General features: G+C 39.3%; 1 protein-coding gene across 1 annotated transcript; it reads left to right on the top strand.

Annotated features, from left to right (window-relative positions):
• Positions 1 to 9,679: 9,679 nt before the first annotated feature.
• LOC139884301 (RHOMBOID-like protein 12, mitochondrial) lies at positions 9,680 to 13,816 on the top strand. Its single transcript, XM_071868351.1, is given in 10 exon segments — positions 9,680 to 9,870; positions 10,457 to 10,606; positions 11,032 to 11,060; positions 11,063 to 11,151; positions 11,267 to 11,386; positions 11,799 to 11,909; positions 11,994 to 12,024; positions 12,776 to 12,894; positions 12,984 to 13,025; positions 13,727 to 13,816. Coding segments are annotated over 10 exon segments (972 nt in total).
• The last annotated feature ends 2,488 nt before the right edge of the window (positions 13,817 to 16,304 follow it).

Below are 16,304 nucleotides of genomic sequence, written 5' to 3'. Positions count from 1 at the left end.
TGTTTTAACCACATCATCGCCATACATGAGAGAAAAATATTTAGAAAAGTCGCATTAGCATGTTCCATTAGTATGAATGGATGTAATAAACAAAGGATTTGATTGTACTAATTTGAAAAGTTTTAATACTTGATTACATTTTTTATAATATTCAGAATTTTTGTGACAAATTTTAGCACTTTCAAGGAACATATCACAAATAAAATACAAGCAAAGGCCGATGGGAATCTCTCAATTAAAGAGTGCGCTCGTATTGCATTTCCTATCTTGGAAGATACTCCATCAAAAAATTTCTCCTTTTTTCTCAAAGTCACAATCCTACTCTCTTTAGTGCTCAAAAAGATACTGAGACTAACTATAAAATCAAGTACTAACACATGAGACGGAAAATAGGATAAAAGCAAAGGCCAGTGGCTCACCGAAAGAGTTTGGCTCTTTTTGCGTCTCCTAATTTGGAAGATGTCTAGGTTAATCCTCTCCTCCCTAGAGAGATCGTGTCCCCGCCCAACTTGGAAAATCAGATAAAAACCGAATAAAATATAATGCGAACTCCCTAGATGTGGGGAGGGAATATTGGAATTCTTAAATAGGAAGAGTCAAATGTCAATCGAAGAGAATTTTGTCAGTAGGTGGGTGAATGGGTGGTGAATATGGGGAGGGAACATAGTGTGTAGGTCCTCATGTGCCGCCATTGACGGTCACTCTTTGTTTCGTTTCCAGTCCGACGAAAATCCTCCACAATTGACCTTTTTTGCCCTTTCCTTTTGTTTACATTAAAAATAACCGGACCATCAACACGGGCAAGCACATGAATGATGTGTGAGATTATTTTGCACGTGACATCACCATAGGGATTAATATCTATATTAACAATCACTATTGACACACATTGGTGCAGCATATTTACAAGGCTTGCCAATCAGTTGTCGATATACGATGACGAATAGATGATAACTATGGGTGCCAAAAATCGGGATCCTAAATATATATTGATATAAATGAAAAGGAGAGCAAAGTTTGGCCAAAGTTTTTTATTTATATATTTTCATACCAAGGTAGATTCACAATCAACAACCACAAAATTCGCAATGCTATTAACGAGATTTTGTAATTATGCTAATAACCACATTTTAGATAATCTTTTCATTCCAATCTATTTCCTAAAAAAATGATGTTTTTTTTTTTATCACTTTTTACCTTTTGTTTTTATGAATGTTATGATATTATCATTAAGTATATTTTAGGAATGTCAACTGGAAGCATGTAGCTGAAGGACATATTGGATAAAAACATGATGCCGTCAAATGAAGAGATACGACGACGGTTCGTCGGCTCTTAGTGTGTCTCCTAATTAAGAAAAAGGCAACTTTTTCTAACTGAAAGGTCGTTATCATAATCATTTCTCTATAGTGCTGTTGGCAGTCTTAATTTAGACTACGAAGATTTCATTCTTTTTACTCTTTCTTCGTCTTGGACTCGTGCCCTTGCATTTAAGTCTATTTCTTTCTTATTTAGGACCAATGCAGACAAATGGCAAGTTTCGCTTTCTTTTGATTATAATAGTGGTGCACAAGAGCCGCCATGATGGGCTGTCGGGGAAGAAGGAACGGGGCGAAGAGACGCCGAGCTTTGCACGGCTCGGCCCTGCGAAGGTGGAGGAGGCGCAGAGGCGAGAATGGCGAAGAGACGAAGACGTCGAGGCAGCGGCGGCGGCGGTGGCCGAGAGCTTTCTTGGGAGGCTGGAGGCGAGCTTGAGAGAGACGAGCCTCTGCATCGTTCCTTTGGATCGAAAGTGCGCTTCTTTTGAATCAAGAACCTCAATTCGCCGAATACAGTCATTTCACTGTGCAAGTTTTGTTTTTTGTTTTTTTTAGGGTCTTGATTTTGGGCACGACCGAAATTAAGGTTTAAGGAACTTTTTCTCTTGAATGTAAGCGTGTGCAATGCCGGCATGATAAAATAATCAAGAATGCGAAATAATAAAGATATTATTAATACCATGAAAAGTCTTAAATTGATATATCTCTAATAAATTTACTCCAAATTAATATTTTATCATAAAAAACTCTAAATAAATTTACTCTTCATTTATTTTCATTAAATTAAATTAATATCATGAAAAATTATAAATTAGTATACTCATAACAAATGAATGGTGAAATCTCAAATTGGTACACACATCAACTGTCATGTATTATCTAACTAACATAAAGTAAATCTAACAAATTTAAATTGAACATCTTCTAAAATTAAAAACACAAGGTCTTGGTATTCAAGCACAAACATTTGGCTTAATGAAGAATACCAAACCTTAGATGACCGTGTCGGATTTCTAGTTGAAAAAATCATAAAAAAATCTACTTTTTGTCACCTTATCTTTGATATTTTCTTGACCGGGTTCTCGTACTTTCTACTTTTCTACTCATGGTTAAACACAATGTATAATTGAATTTCTCTTACTCAAAATTAATTTGGTCAAATTCAATTGGGTCACCCTCAAAGTAAGACATAAATTAAACGGTGCTTACACGAACACCAACACAAGTTTTAGATGATGATAGGATTAACTTTGTTTCATTTTGTCTATGATGCTTCCACTTTCCTTTATCCATGGTTGGCATTAAGGTTGTGCACCCAAACTAGATCACCTTGAAAATTGATCTGGGTTCAGGTTCCCATTGGAAATCGATTCAATTTTTTGTTCCAAATTTTTGGAATTAGTGAGAATTAATCCGATTCTTGGTTTCAAGTGAAAAGTCACCTTGAACCGATTATCAATTTAATAAAGCTTAAAAACCTTTACATTTCTTTTGACATCCTTTTCTCCTTCTCTCTATTTCTTTGCTCCTTTTAACTTCACTCAAACAATTCATAACTCTCTCTTTCTTTCTCCCCCCCTCTTTGCTGATTTGCAGCTTGCCCTTGCTTGTTCCTAACTTGCCTTCACTTGCTTGCCCTCTTTCATATTTTACTTCGAACCATTTATTGCTCATTTATTTTACCATATAAAAAACGAAACAAAAAAAAAAATAATGGTTCTTCGATAAACCATGAAACTAGACTGAGAAAAAATGATTAGTTCTAAGGTAAATATGAGAGGTCCCAAATTCAAAAAACTGATAATTGATTTTAATATAATAGGTTTCAAGTTTCAAATCTAGAATCTACCCACCTACCTGAAAACAATTGCCCAAGTTGATGTCGTGGGTCTCTTCTGTTGGAGTTTGGATTTGGACAAATTCCATGTAAAATGGATTTGATTGGACATTTTGTGTAAATAATAGGTTTTAATTAAAAAAAAGTTAAAAAATATAGGGACTCCACTACAGTAGTAATGAAAAAATAGAATTTTTGATTAAAAGAATTTTAAAAATATTGTAGCTCTCAATTGAGCTCGTTGCGCAACTTGAACGTCGACGACGAAATCGAGGCGGCGGTTCGGGGCGGAGAGCGTCGCCGGGAGCTCGATACCACGTACAGCTGAACCTGCAACAGGCCATCGCCGCGCAAAACGGAGCCCCATCATCCTTTTTTGACTAGATGAGGCCGTGGCTGCAATTGCTGGCGTTTCGCCAAACGGGGCTTCGTTGTTTCTTTGGAAGACTCGGTGGCGACTCTTCCGGCCCGAACCCATGATTCCTTTCACCGTCGCAGCGCAGGAAGCAGACCTCCTTGGCGAATCTCTTCCAAAGGTACGGCCTTTCTCCGTCCTAGTCGCTTGATTTCCTCGCGAAGAACTGGTTCTTGCTCAATGCCAGCTTGCACGACATTGAAAGATCACTAAGGGCGTGTTTGGTAACGATTCTGATAAGAAATGATTTTTTTTTATTCTGTTCCCGGAAACTGATTCTAAGCATTTTAAGCCGTTTGGTAACTGTTCAAAATTTCTGATTTTGGAATAGAATTGCGTTTGGTACCGTGTTAATTAATTATGTTCCAAATCAATTTTTTTTAATTTTTAAATAAATTTTCTACTTTTTTCCTTTTTTTCTTTTCTTTTTTTCTTTTTTTTTTTTCATTTTTCTCATCTTCTTCTTCTTCTTGTGGCCGGTTGCCCGGGCCGGTGATCTCACCGGAGTGTCACCGGCCCTTGGTGAGGCCAGCCCTTGTCGATCAAGCCTCGTCGACAGTTGGGCGAGGCTTGGCCTCGCCGGGGCTGGGTGAGGCTTGCTAGGCCACCGGCGGGACTAGGTGAGCCTAGCCGGTGGCTAGGCGAGCCTCGCTTGGCCACCGGTGGGGCTGGGCATCGCGAGGCTTGCCCAGCCCTGGTAAGGCTCGGCCTCGCCAGATTTGGCTAGGCGAGGCCCGCCTGGCCACCGGCGAGGCTCGGCCTCGCCGTTGGTTGGGCAAGCCTCCGGCGAGCTCGCCGGTGGCTGGGCTTGCCTCCGATGAGCTTGCCGAACCTCGCCCTGGTCTGGCGAGCCTCCGGTGAGCTCGCCGGACCGGCAGCGGCGGCGGCAACGGACGGCGGCGACGGACGGTGGTGGATAGCGGTCCCGAGATGGCCGAAGGGAAGAAGAAGAGTTCTTGATTTTGATTCTCAAATTCGTTCCCGGAACAAGAATCAACTTTTTTTGGTTCTTGGTTCTATTCCCAATCTGTTTTCGGGAATAAAATTTTTACCAAACGTGATTCTAGACCCAAACTGATTCTGGGAATAAAGAATAAGAATTTGGCATTGTTTGGATGGTTACCAAACAGGGCCTAAGCATTTTGTTCTCGCTCAAGTTACCCAATGAACTGGTGGTCTCTGCGATGGGTCGGTGTCCCGGTGTTTTGGAGTATGAGTTCCTGAGGAAATGGGACGATGGTCGGCGGCCAACCACAGGCGAGCCTCGAGCTCGCCCGACGCCGGCGAGCTCGAGGCTCGCCAGATCAGCGAGGCTGGAACCTTGCCTAATGTTGGCGAGCTCGAGTCTCGCCAGATCTAGCGAGCTTAAGGCTCACTGTTGTCGGGCGAGCTTGAGCTCACCCCTTGCCAGATGTCGGCAAGGCCTCCGCCTCGCCAGATCTGGCAAGCTCGAGGCTCATTAGCGCCGGGTGAGCTTGAGCTCGCCCCTTGCCGGATCTAGCGAGGCTCGCCGGCGTCGGGCGAGCTCGAGCTCGCACCTCACTAGATCTGGCAAGGCTCGCTGGCGTTGGGCGAGCTCAAGCTCGCACCTCGCCGGATCTGGCGAGGCTCGAGGCTCGCTTGACGCCGGCGAGCTCGAGGCTCGCCTGGCCAGTCATTGGCCATTGTTGTGCCGGCGACCGGAGGAAGAAGCAAGAAAAAGGAAAAGGAAGAAAGAAAAAAAAAAGAAAAAAAAAGAAGAAGAAAGAAAAAAGAATAAAAATAAAAAAATAATTATAATTTTCGGTATTTATAAAAAATATTTTTGTTTTTACCAAAAAAGAAATATTTTTGTAAAGTTAAAGAGATAAGAGAGAGTCTCTCTCTTAAGACCCACTTAAAACCAAACACATTTAAGACTCATTTAAGACCCACTTAAGACCCACTTAAAATTCACCTATCAAAGTAAACCCATTTAACTACTGGGATTCGCCCCAGTGGCTACCATTCCAACATGGAAGAGGGAGGTGAGGGGTTCAAATCCCCACCTTCTCAGGGGGGATGGGGTGGGGACGAGTAAATTAATGAGTGGGTTTCGACTCCCACGCCCTGCAAGAGGCAGGACAAAAGTCTGAGAGTGAGTGTAAAGTAGGCATAGAGTAGGACTAGCCAAAAAAAAAAAAAAAAGTAAACCCATTTAAATGGGTCATATATGGGTCTAAGACCCATTTTGACACCTCTAGTCACAAGAGAGACATCCAAATCTTCAAGTGCAATAAAGTCCTCCGGATCATATCCATAGCCCTCCAGATGGGAACGCGTGGGATCCTCCCCTGAGCTTCCAGCACCAATGCCCACGTTCTCCAACAAGCTCAAGAAACCGTCACGGACAAATTCCTCGGAGAGATTAAGAAAGATGTCGGGATCAAAGCCACAGCCCTCAACATCAGAGTATATCGGGGTGGAATTCACTTCCGAACTTCCATCGGCGGCGGCAGAGTTGACCGGCGAAGTCAAGAAACCGCAGCAGTCACCATCGCCGGTGAACTCCTCGAAGAGAGCCAAAAGTGAAGGATAAGGAGCTTCAAAACTCTCTAAAAGCGAATAGATCTCGTCCTCATCATACAAAACTTCGTAATCACGACCAACTCCAACTCCAGAATCACCACCAGCACAGGCTTTAACCGATGGGTTATTGTCCAAATCCTTCAATTTGTTGCGCACACAACCGTGAACGGCACAGCAGAGAGTTAAAGACCTTTTCAATCCCGTGGCCGATGTTCCATCGGGTTGTTGGCTTGTCGTGGAGGCCTAGGATCATGTTTGATCTAGTTCATGTAGAGAACATTCTTCTATATGTCCTAGGATTGTATTAAATTCTTTCATATATCTCATTTTTGGACTTGTTCCAGTTCATTATAGCTATCAGAAATCAGAATGGTATAAAGACTGTTCATTTATTAAGGGATAGGATTGGGGGTTGGCTTTGGTTTGGTGTAATTAATGTCCATGGCTAGGAGAAAACTGATGATATGTATATACAGATGATTCAACGGTGTATCCCTTATCAAGTTTTCACCATTCGTTTTGAGTTTTAAAGCTCATTAGGTGAAGGATAAAGATCGACATTTTCCCCCCTGTGATATGGGGTGGGTTGAAAGGGAAAAGTATGACATCCCGTGGAATAAGATGGGCTCTGACTTCAAATTTTTCAGTTGGTTGGCGTAGAATTTTTCTCAAGGGCTGCAGGATCACTATCACAATATTAGTAGTCAACTATGAGAAGAATGTGAAATCGACTTAACAAGAGAACGTTGCAGGAAGAAATGCTGATTTTCCAATTTAGTACACCTATGCCTTTTTTTATAAGGGCCTCAGAAGTGAAGATCCTCAAGTAACAGGACCGTAGTAATATTGCAACAGCAAGCCCAGCTGCAGTTTTCAATTTTATCAGTGTGAATTAGTTGTTAAGGAAGACGAGCGCAATCTTAACTCCTATTTCTACCAAAGAACAATTCATCTTCTTGTCGTGGAATATGCCTTGAGTTTCGCTCAACTGCAGGTAAATAAAATCTGGAGTAGTGGGCTGAACAAGAAGGTGAAGTATGTACAAGGATCAGTTTCTACTGATCCTCAACATGGCAATACTTATTAAGCATGGCTGTAATTGAGTTCACTTGGGGTAATACCCGTAAGCAATTTTGTAACATCCAGTACAGTAAGACAGGAAAACATTAATCGGGGCTTATTTACAAGTGACTTGGCAATGATGAGCTTCCTAGGTGAAGGCTTGGTCTGAAGCACGGCGCTTCCATGATTCTGATCTGGAAGTACAGAGATACGGCAAGGAGCCTCCTGTCAATTAGGCTGCGAATGCTCTGGGCTTTGGAGGTCTACTGCAATCTTTAGATTCCCATCCCAGCAATTGCCTCTCGTTGTCGTAGATCACCATCTTGTCCTGCATCGATATGTCAGCAAAACCAACAAATGAGGGTAGATATGAAAGTTAAATGAAATAAATCTGCTTTGCGCAATAGTGCAGTATATCTGAATGGATATGATCTCTGAGGACATTTTATGTTGTCTAATTATATATCTTTGATGATTTCCTTCCTCTTCAAATTTTCCATGACAATGTCTTGGGTGCAAAACTAATTCGGCAATAAAAATGCCACCACATGGAAGACTCTTACCTCCAATCACATTCATATTTTGGAGCCCGCTTGAGTTCCATTTAAAACTCCCATGCAGACATTTCCCTTGGACTGTCAAAACAATTGCAGTTATCAAAAAACGTAACATATCTAGCTTGCTAGAGTTCCGATAGATGAAGGGATTTACTCACCGATATAATCAAATATGATTCGGGGAGAACTTCAAATTGGGTTTTGGGTCTTCCGCCGCTATTAAAGCTGAGCGGAAAGTGTTCGAAGTACTACGTGACATCGCAGATGTTTTTGAAAGGCTTCTTGCCTCTCCAGCAGAGTGGGAGCGTGGGGTCGTCTAATGCTTCTGTGAAGGGCTTTCTACTTAGTTGGTATAGTCAGTAAGCCTGGCCAAACATAATTGGGAGAGCATGTGAATTCACCTACCCAAGGGAACACGAGAACTAAGGCCCGTTTGGTTCAGCATTCCCAAGGGAATTTCAGTCTCGAAAGCCAATTAGGAAAAAAATTAATTTTTTGATTCAGCATTTGGAGGTATCATTGGCCAAATGCTAGTATTTCAGAAATGCAAGTCCACCTCTACTATTCATCCGTTGGCTTTTTTTTTTTAACTGATCATCTTCTCCACACTCCAACCGCTGTTGATCGGCGACGGAGTTTCATCGGATTTTATTTTTATATTTTTAAAAAATAATAAAAACCTTTTGCAAATGTTGGGTTCACCTTTTTTTTATGTCATTTTTATCTTCTAACAATTAATAGCCCAACTTTTTATCAATACACTAGAATGATCATTAATTAACAAAGATGATTAATACTACAATAATTAAAAAAAAATTATTCAAAGTTGAAAACAAACCTAAAAGAACCCTAGGCCAAAAATTGAGCTTTGCATCTAATTTATAATCAATTTTTTTTAATATAATTTTTAAATAAATTTATTAATATATATTTTTTACATTACTCTCAACATGAAAATGTAAAATGTTATATAGTAATTATTTCTTTTTTATAATTTTAAAAATACTAAAACTAAAAAGCTTAATTTGATCACACTAAAGGGTTTTTCAAATATATATTTATCAAACAGTCTTACATTTTTCTAAAATACTTTTCAGTTATAGTTTATCAAATAATTTAGCATTTCAAAAAATCTATTTATCTCAAAAATATTTGTATTCTCTAAGGGTATTTTTCCAAAATCGAATCTAACGGGCCTAGGAACCCTGCCGTTGCTGTAGGACTCGAAAGAAACGACATCCTTTACAAGTACACCAAGAGAAGAGCCGCCATCTGCATACTCCACCTCGTAGTCACATTGCTCTGGGCGGTCACATCTGTAGAGAGAGAGCGCGTCGCAGAGGAGGGCAGAGGTGGGCCAGGTCTACAAGAGAGAGAGCAAAAGAGAGGGAAGCAAATTTTTAAATCGCTGAACGCGAGTTACACGTGGCGCACGCGTCGGCGTCGACTTCTGAATGACTTTTACATTTGACCAACCCACCTGATATTTTCTCGTGGGGCGCTGCGATGCACGAAAAGCACGAGGAGAGCACGATGCACGCAATTTTCAATTATCGTCATCCTTCTCTAATCCTAATACGGAAATATTTATCAAGCAAAACCCCAAAGGATAAGTTTATAATAAAAAATTCTTTGTACCTAAACACGGAAGAAGTTGTCTTGTCTGGTTTGTAATTTAATGAAACCCATGACATGATAAAAAAGTGTACACTAATGCCATAATTTTTCGTCCAAGAAAGCTCTCGGCGACAGCCGCCGCCGCCGCCGCAGTTTCGATGTCTTCGTCTCTTCGCCATTCTCGCCTCTGCGCCTCCTCCGCCGTCGCCGGGCCGAGCCGCGCCGAGCCGCGCCGAGCTCGGCGCCTCTTCGCCCCGTTCCTTCTTCCCCGACAACGCATCGTGGCGGCTCCTGGCGAGAAACGCCCCGGCGTCGGCTTACTCGAATGCCCTTCTCGGGTCGCCGCTCAAGAGCCTCGCGAATTCCAGAGCTGGGTTTTACCGGGCGCCCTCGCCTTTCAACTCGCGTTCGGGATTCGCCGGCGGTTTCGACTCCTATAGACGCGGCTGGTCAGTGTTCCCCAGCGTTCTCTGTTTTTGTCATTCTTGGTTTTGGGGAATTCTTGATCTTTGTTAGGTTTTGTATCTCTAGGGGCGAGATAATGATGATTACATAGAGATTTGGTAAATGGGTTTCTACGCTGGTTGTTCAATTTTTCAGTTCAGATCGTATCTAACAAAGTTTGGATTTGTTTGATGGGAATTTGTTGATGGATCCTCTGCATTTGCTTTTTGCTTGGGATTTCAGGGGCTTCCATTACTGAACCGACCTTTTTTCTTTACTCCCGAGAGTGGACCAATGAAGAGAGATGACTGTTTGTCCTTGTCTTGCTACTGAAAACTGCTATGAGCTATACCTTCTTTCAAACTAACTATATTCATTGGATTCTAATTCTTATGTGAGGGGGTAATGAACGAAAAGGGTGAATTTCCGTTCCCTTATCTTTGTTTAGTTCTGCTTCTTGCATTAGAATGTCATCTTTATGTTCCAGAAAAAGCCAAAGCAGAGAAGAGATTTATATCTGTCCAAGGAAATATTCAACTTGCGGATTATGAAAGGAAATCTACACCCTTGAATTGTTTCGGAATATAAATTTACCATTTGCCATTCAATTTCAGTCTCATATTCTAATTTGATCATGATTTGCCTGTTGCACTATTAGGACTCAAACCAAATATAGTTGTCAGAGTGGGTTCAGTTTCAACATTTGGCATAAGGATAGGCCAAGTGGATTTCTCAGCGCTCGCAATGAAAATATCAATGAATCAATTGCTTTTAGCTGTCCTCTTTGTGATCTTGCGCGCAGCATATGGTAGCTTTGGGGCATGCTTAACAATCAGAGAGTGAATGGTATAGTGCAAGAAAAATAAAAGGAAGATCATAGCAAACTTGTAAATTCTATTGTTTCTTAGCCTAGGTGACAGACAGAGAAAAGGAAGACTAGTTTAATACAGTATTTTAGGTGATCGCTTCGTCTGGTGCCACTTCATGGCCACTTTAAAAGAATGCTTTGTAATTGTATCTATTGGTCCTCATAACAAACCTAACAAAAGGCGAGGGCTAGCTTAAGCTGCTTTCTAGGGCCATACAACTGAGCGTTCATCGACTTTCCTAGGTTAGGAATTGTGGTTTCGACTATCCGGTGAAAATATATTATTATAATTCAAGTTCACTTGATTGTCGGTTTGCGTAGCTAAAGCATAATTTTCCATGGTATCTTTGTCTTCCTATCCACAGGAAATCATGGTTTAGAAGGCTAACAGTTGACATGTGGTTCTGGGGCTGATAGTTACAAATGTTGCTGTTTTTATGCTATGGCAGATTGCTGATTGTAGTTTTATGATGAAAAACTTCACTGTAAGATCTCTGTCCTGGAATTAAAGGCCTCCAATGAGACCAGAGCTGAAGACGCTGATCTAAATTATGAATTTTCATTTCTCAATCTTACTTAATCTGTGATTCTTTGGTGCAGATTTCCTTAGACAACGTTAAGAGTGGTCGTCTGCACACGCTGATAACTTCTGCTTTCAGCCATATGTTTATGGAGCATTTAATTTACAACATGATTGGACTTTACTTTTTCGGGTACAATGTATGACTTAATACCTTTTCATCTTCTTATTTCCTTTCAGATAAGATGCCTTTTTCGTTAAAAGTTTTATTTTTTCTGGCTACACAATGCTCATGTTAATTTAGATTCTGAAGCTTTCACAATAGAAAGACTATAACTTTTATGCAATTTTCATGGAAGGATGGCAAGTTTTCTGGAGGGAGGGAGAGAGAGAGGCAGAGATTTCTTTCTTCTGTTTATGGTTATGATGGGGACCTCTTTTTTTTTTTTTTTTGGAAACATGTTTGGTAGAATTGTACCGTTTGTGGTCTTGTGCCTCAGCATAAGTAGATTTTTAACTTTTGTTGTTTGATTTTTCTATTTGACAGATAATATCTTGTGTTTTTATTTTTCTCTGATTAATTATGTATCTTTCAAATGGTTGTATGGTTAGATTGGGAGAAATTTTGGACCAGAATTCTTGTTAAAGTTGTATCTGGCTGGGGCTTTTGGTGGTTCAATATTCTATTTGGTGCACCATGCTTTCATGCATTCACAGTCGAAGGTAAAATGAATTTATGGAAATATGTGCAGAATTATTTTGTGGACTTGTAGCTAATGCAAATTTTGATTACCTCAAACTTTGCAGGGTCAAGGAATGTTCAGCATAGACCCTTCAAGTTTATTCACCAGTCACATCATGTCCACTTTAAGTTAATTCGAAGTCTTGGAATGTGAGTATGTTGACAATGTGACCAGGTCTAGAAAAGTTGTGCTTTACTTTGAGATGGGTGATTGCAGTTTCCAGTCCCAAAACATAAAATAGCGCTTCTTATCCACAAATTGTCCCTGAACTTTGGCCCAATGTGAAAAATGGTCCTTGAACTTTCAATTTGTTCAATGTGGTTCTTGAACTTTTAATTTGTTTAATGTGATCTCTGAATTTTTAGTACATGTTCAACCTAATCCCTGGACTGCATAAAAATGTTCAATGTTGTCCTATATTAAACTTTGAACATTTTTATAAAGTCTAGGGACTAGTTTGAACCTGTACTAAAAGTTCAATAACTTACATTGAAAAAATTGAAAGTTCAGGGACCACATTGAGCATTAGACTAAAGTTCAAGGACCACATTGAACAAATTGAAAGTTCATACCACGTTGCACATTGAGTCAAAGTTCAAGGATCATTTGTGTCATTTTTCCTTTTTATATTTCACACATCATGCTGAGGTGCGTTATCTATAATCCAAAATAATGCTGGTAGACATGATCAGAAGTAAGGCATACTTCTTGGTGCTGCAAGTGTGATAATATTTCCTGGAAGGTCCTGGGCTCAGTTTAGGGAGCCTCTAAACCTGCAACTTTTCTGTAATTCAACTGGCATGTTGAATACTTGAGTTTTATCTGACTTGTGATGTCCATTTCGGGGGGGGGGGGGGGGGGGGGCTAGCGGAGCTGTCAATGCTATCATGCTGCTTGATATATTTCTCTTTCCAAAAGCCACACTCTACTTCGACTTTATCATTCCAGTTCCTGCCATCTTACTGGTAATTCTTCTGCGGTTTTGATAAAAAAAGTTGTTTATTGGGGGGTCAGTTTCAATATCTCTCTGAATCAAATATTAATTACTTGTTAGGGAATTTTTCTGGTTGGCAAAGATGTGTTGAGGATAATCCAGGTATGTACGACTCTTTTTTTATTTTTATTTTTTTACTTTATATGGGATCAGCTAGTTTTTTTGGCTGAATTACCTCTCTATTTCTATGATGATCAACATTTTGGTTAGTTAATCCCTCGGTGGGATCTAGATGAACGATCGATATGTTGTAGTGTCGTCAATATCGATGTATAGTGATAGGATAACTAGTGTAAAGCATGATTCCAGCAAATATTATAAAGAAGTATCTCCTGCAATGATGATATCAAGTGTGCTGATTTCTTCGTATTACTTATGTGAACATTATGATATGTGAGTCAATGTGACACCACATCGTCAATGACATGGTATATCACCGATATACATTCTCCTAATTTAGAACTCAGAATGGTTTGTAAAGAGATGCCCTCGGCGATGGTCGGGAATGAGCAGTCTTGCTAGTAACGCAGCATGAGCTTACTAAATCTGAATTTAGAATAGCTTGCAACTTGTGAAAGATAGAGATCGCAAATTATGGCTCTGTAACTTATCAAGTTACCAACAAAGCGTTGGCTTTTTAGTCAAAGAAAAAGAGAGACTTTGTTAGTGCACGAGCGTCAGAATTGTCCTCTCCCATTTGAGGAAATTTTCTGAATCTGTTGTGTACGAAGTACCTGTAAACCTGTATAATTTTTTCGGACCAACAAGTCTAGAGTTGTAATCCTATACTTTGGTTGGTTCAGGGAGACAGTGAGATATCAGGATCAGCTCACTTGGGAGGAGCTGCAGTTGCAGCTCTCACATGGGCCCGACTCAGGAAAGGGCAGTTTTAAATCTTTGGCTTTTAATATTAATTTCGGCATGGCATGGCATGGCTAACTAATTTATTTTTCCCGCTTCTTCATTTTTATGAAGGGGGTGTCAAGGCTATTGCCTCCAAGGTGTTGCTGAAAACTTTTATTGCAGAAATGGGTCCAGAGAATTTGTGAAATGCTGAAAGAGATGACATAACAATGGATGATGAGCTCTTTAATTTGTGCGAAAAGGCATGTGCACCATGACTACTATGGCAGCAGCATAACTGACGTACACAATTAGACAATCTTTGCACAGTTCATAGTTCACATTAGCTTTTAGACATCGCTGGTATATGTTTGCTGCTTGCAAGGCCTGAAATATTTGCGAATATCTTTTGTTGATTCCGCACTGGGAAGTATGAGCCTAATAGTCATTGTCGCTCACTCTGTTAGTAGAGCACTTTGATGTGAAAGTATCTGTCAAGATGGGCAATGGTGCAGGTTGTATAAGGATACGCAAAGTATATTTATTTCTGGTAGTAAGCTTCTGTTGCACAACTGTCATATTTCGCGGATGCTCTTCCCAAAGCATAGCAAGTTATTTACATGGGTCGGTTTACTAGAAACATATGACCATTCTCAGAAAAGCTATGTCACACACATTTTTTTTTAGAAAAAGATAATGTTTCCTCGGCTTACAGATGATTATTATTCATCTGGGCGTCAAATTCCTGTTGGGTTTGAAATACAGGATTTAGGTTCTGTAATTGGTCTTCCCATGGTTCTTGTGCTTTACGCCGGTGCTTTCTGTTTACGCAAAATCATATTAATTTCTACACCGAATTGTTTTATGATAAAAATGTTAAATGCTAGCGAATCATGTATGTGCGATAATCTTTGATTATTTTAAGCTGAAAGGGAATGGCTGATAACAGTAATTATTGGATCATATTTTTCAAGTTTTCTTCAACTATTAATTTGATGGTGGGGTATAGAGACGGACATCACCTATATTTATATTTGTTTAATTTTGCATGGGGACAATGTTCGCAATTTATAATCCACTAATCACAAGAGTAATTGGAGGAAGTGTCATTCAATTGCCATTAGTTGTGAATGGACAAAAATATAGCTCATAAACTAGATATATGACCAAAAAAAAAAAACTAGATATACGACCATTTAGTGTCTATCGTGCTTTACATGATATTTAGAAATTTAGGTGGGTTTTGTCTACTTATAAATTTACGAGAAGATGCCTGAAGTAGCAAATTGAACCATGAGAATGGTGAAATTCTAAGAAAAATAATAATAATCGGGTTTTATAATTTATTTAGAGTGTCTTTTATTTTCAAAACTTTTTATTCCTGTAATCAAATGTTGCAACCATCACAACTATTTTACATGAAATATCGACCTCTTATGAAATTACAAAGTATTTGCTCATATATTTTATTCAAAGTTCCATATTCAATTCTCGAAGAGAGTATAAAGAAAAAAAAATCATAAATTTAATTTAGACAAACATACCGACATTTTAGAATTTCGATTCAAAATATTGTGATGAGCTTCCCTACCACACCTGAAATAGTTCATAAAGGTGCATTGGTTGAGAAATACTTGCATGCACTCTTCAACTATATTTACAGCATCCTGCAAGTTTCTCGTATGGTACAAGATGTAGCCTAAGAGTTTAAACATCTCTTTGTACACCAGAGTGGCAGCTTTTCTTCATAATATTTCTTATCCAAACACCATGTAGTTGCCACAGGAATCGTAGTACTTGGCATCGAAATGCCTCTCTGAAAACAGGATGAGCTCAACAATCTTATCGGTATTTCTCTATTTCTTTCCTAATAGCTCAAGGGGAATATAACATGGTTTACCTTATATGAGAGACTTTCAAAGAGAACTTCAAGGAGAAATCGTCCACTAGATAGATAACATTTTTAAACTTATATGTTTCGTGTATTCTTAATTTTATTAGCTAAACATCAAGTATATGATACAAGGGATTTTACTTTTACTATTATAGAAATCATAACCTAAAATATACTTAATGATAATATCATAATATTCATAAAAACAAAGGTAAAAAGTGATGAAAAGACATAATTTATCTATTTATTTAGAAAAAAATGGAATGAAAAGATTATCTAAAATTTGGTTAATAGCTTAATTATGAAATCTCGTTTATAGCATTCTGAATTTTGGGGTTGTTCATTGTGAATTTGCCTTGGTATGAAAATAAATAAATAAAAAACTTTGGCCAAACTTGGCTCTCCTTTACATTTGTATCGATATATATTCAGGATCTCGATTCTTGGTACCCATAATTATTAGCCATTCGTCATCGTATGTCAACAATCGATTAGCAATCCTCGTCAATATGCTTCATTAATGTGTGTCAATTCTGATTAGTAATACTAATCCCTATGGCTCGCAAGATGTCATGTGCATAATAATCCTCACACATTAGTCACGTGATCATTTATGTTCATGTGTTTGCCCGTGTCGATGGTCC

The sequence above is a fragment of the Rutidosis leptorrhynchoides genome, unplaced genomic scaffold (assembly GCF_046630445.1).
Source record: "Rutidosis leptorrhynchoides isolate AG116_Rl617_1_P2 unplaced genomic scaffold, CSIRO_AGI_Rlap_v1 contig531, whole genome shotgun sequence".
Taxonomy (NCBI): domain Eukaryota; kingdom Viridiplantae; phylum Streptophyta; class Magnoliopsida; order Asterales; family Asteraceae; genus Rutidosis; species Rutidosis leptorrhynchoides.
Note: the sequence above shows the minus strand (reverse complement) of the source record. Positions and strands in the feature narration are given on the sequence as shown.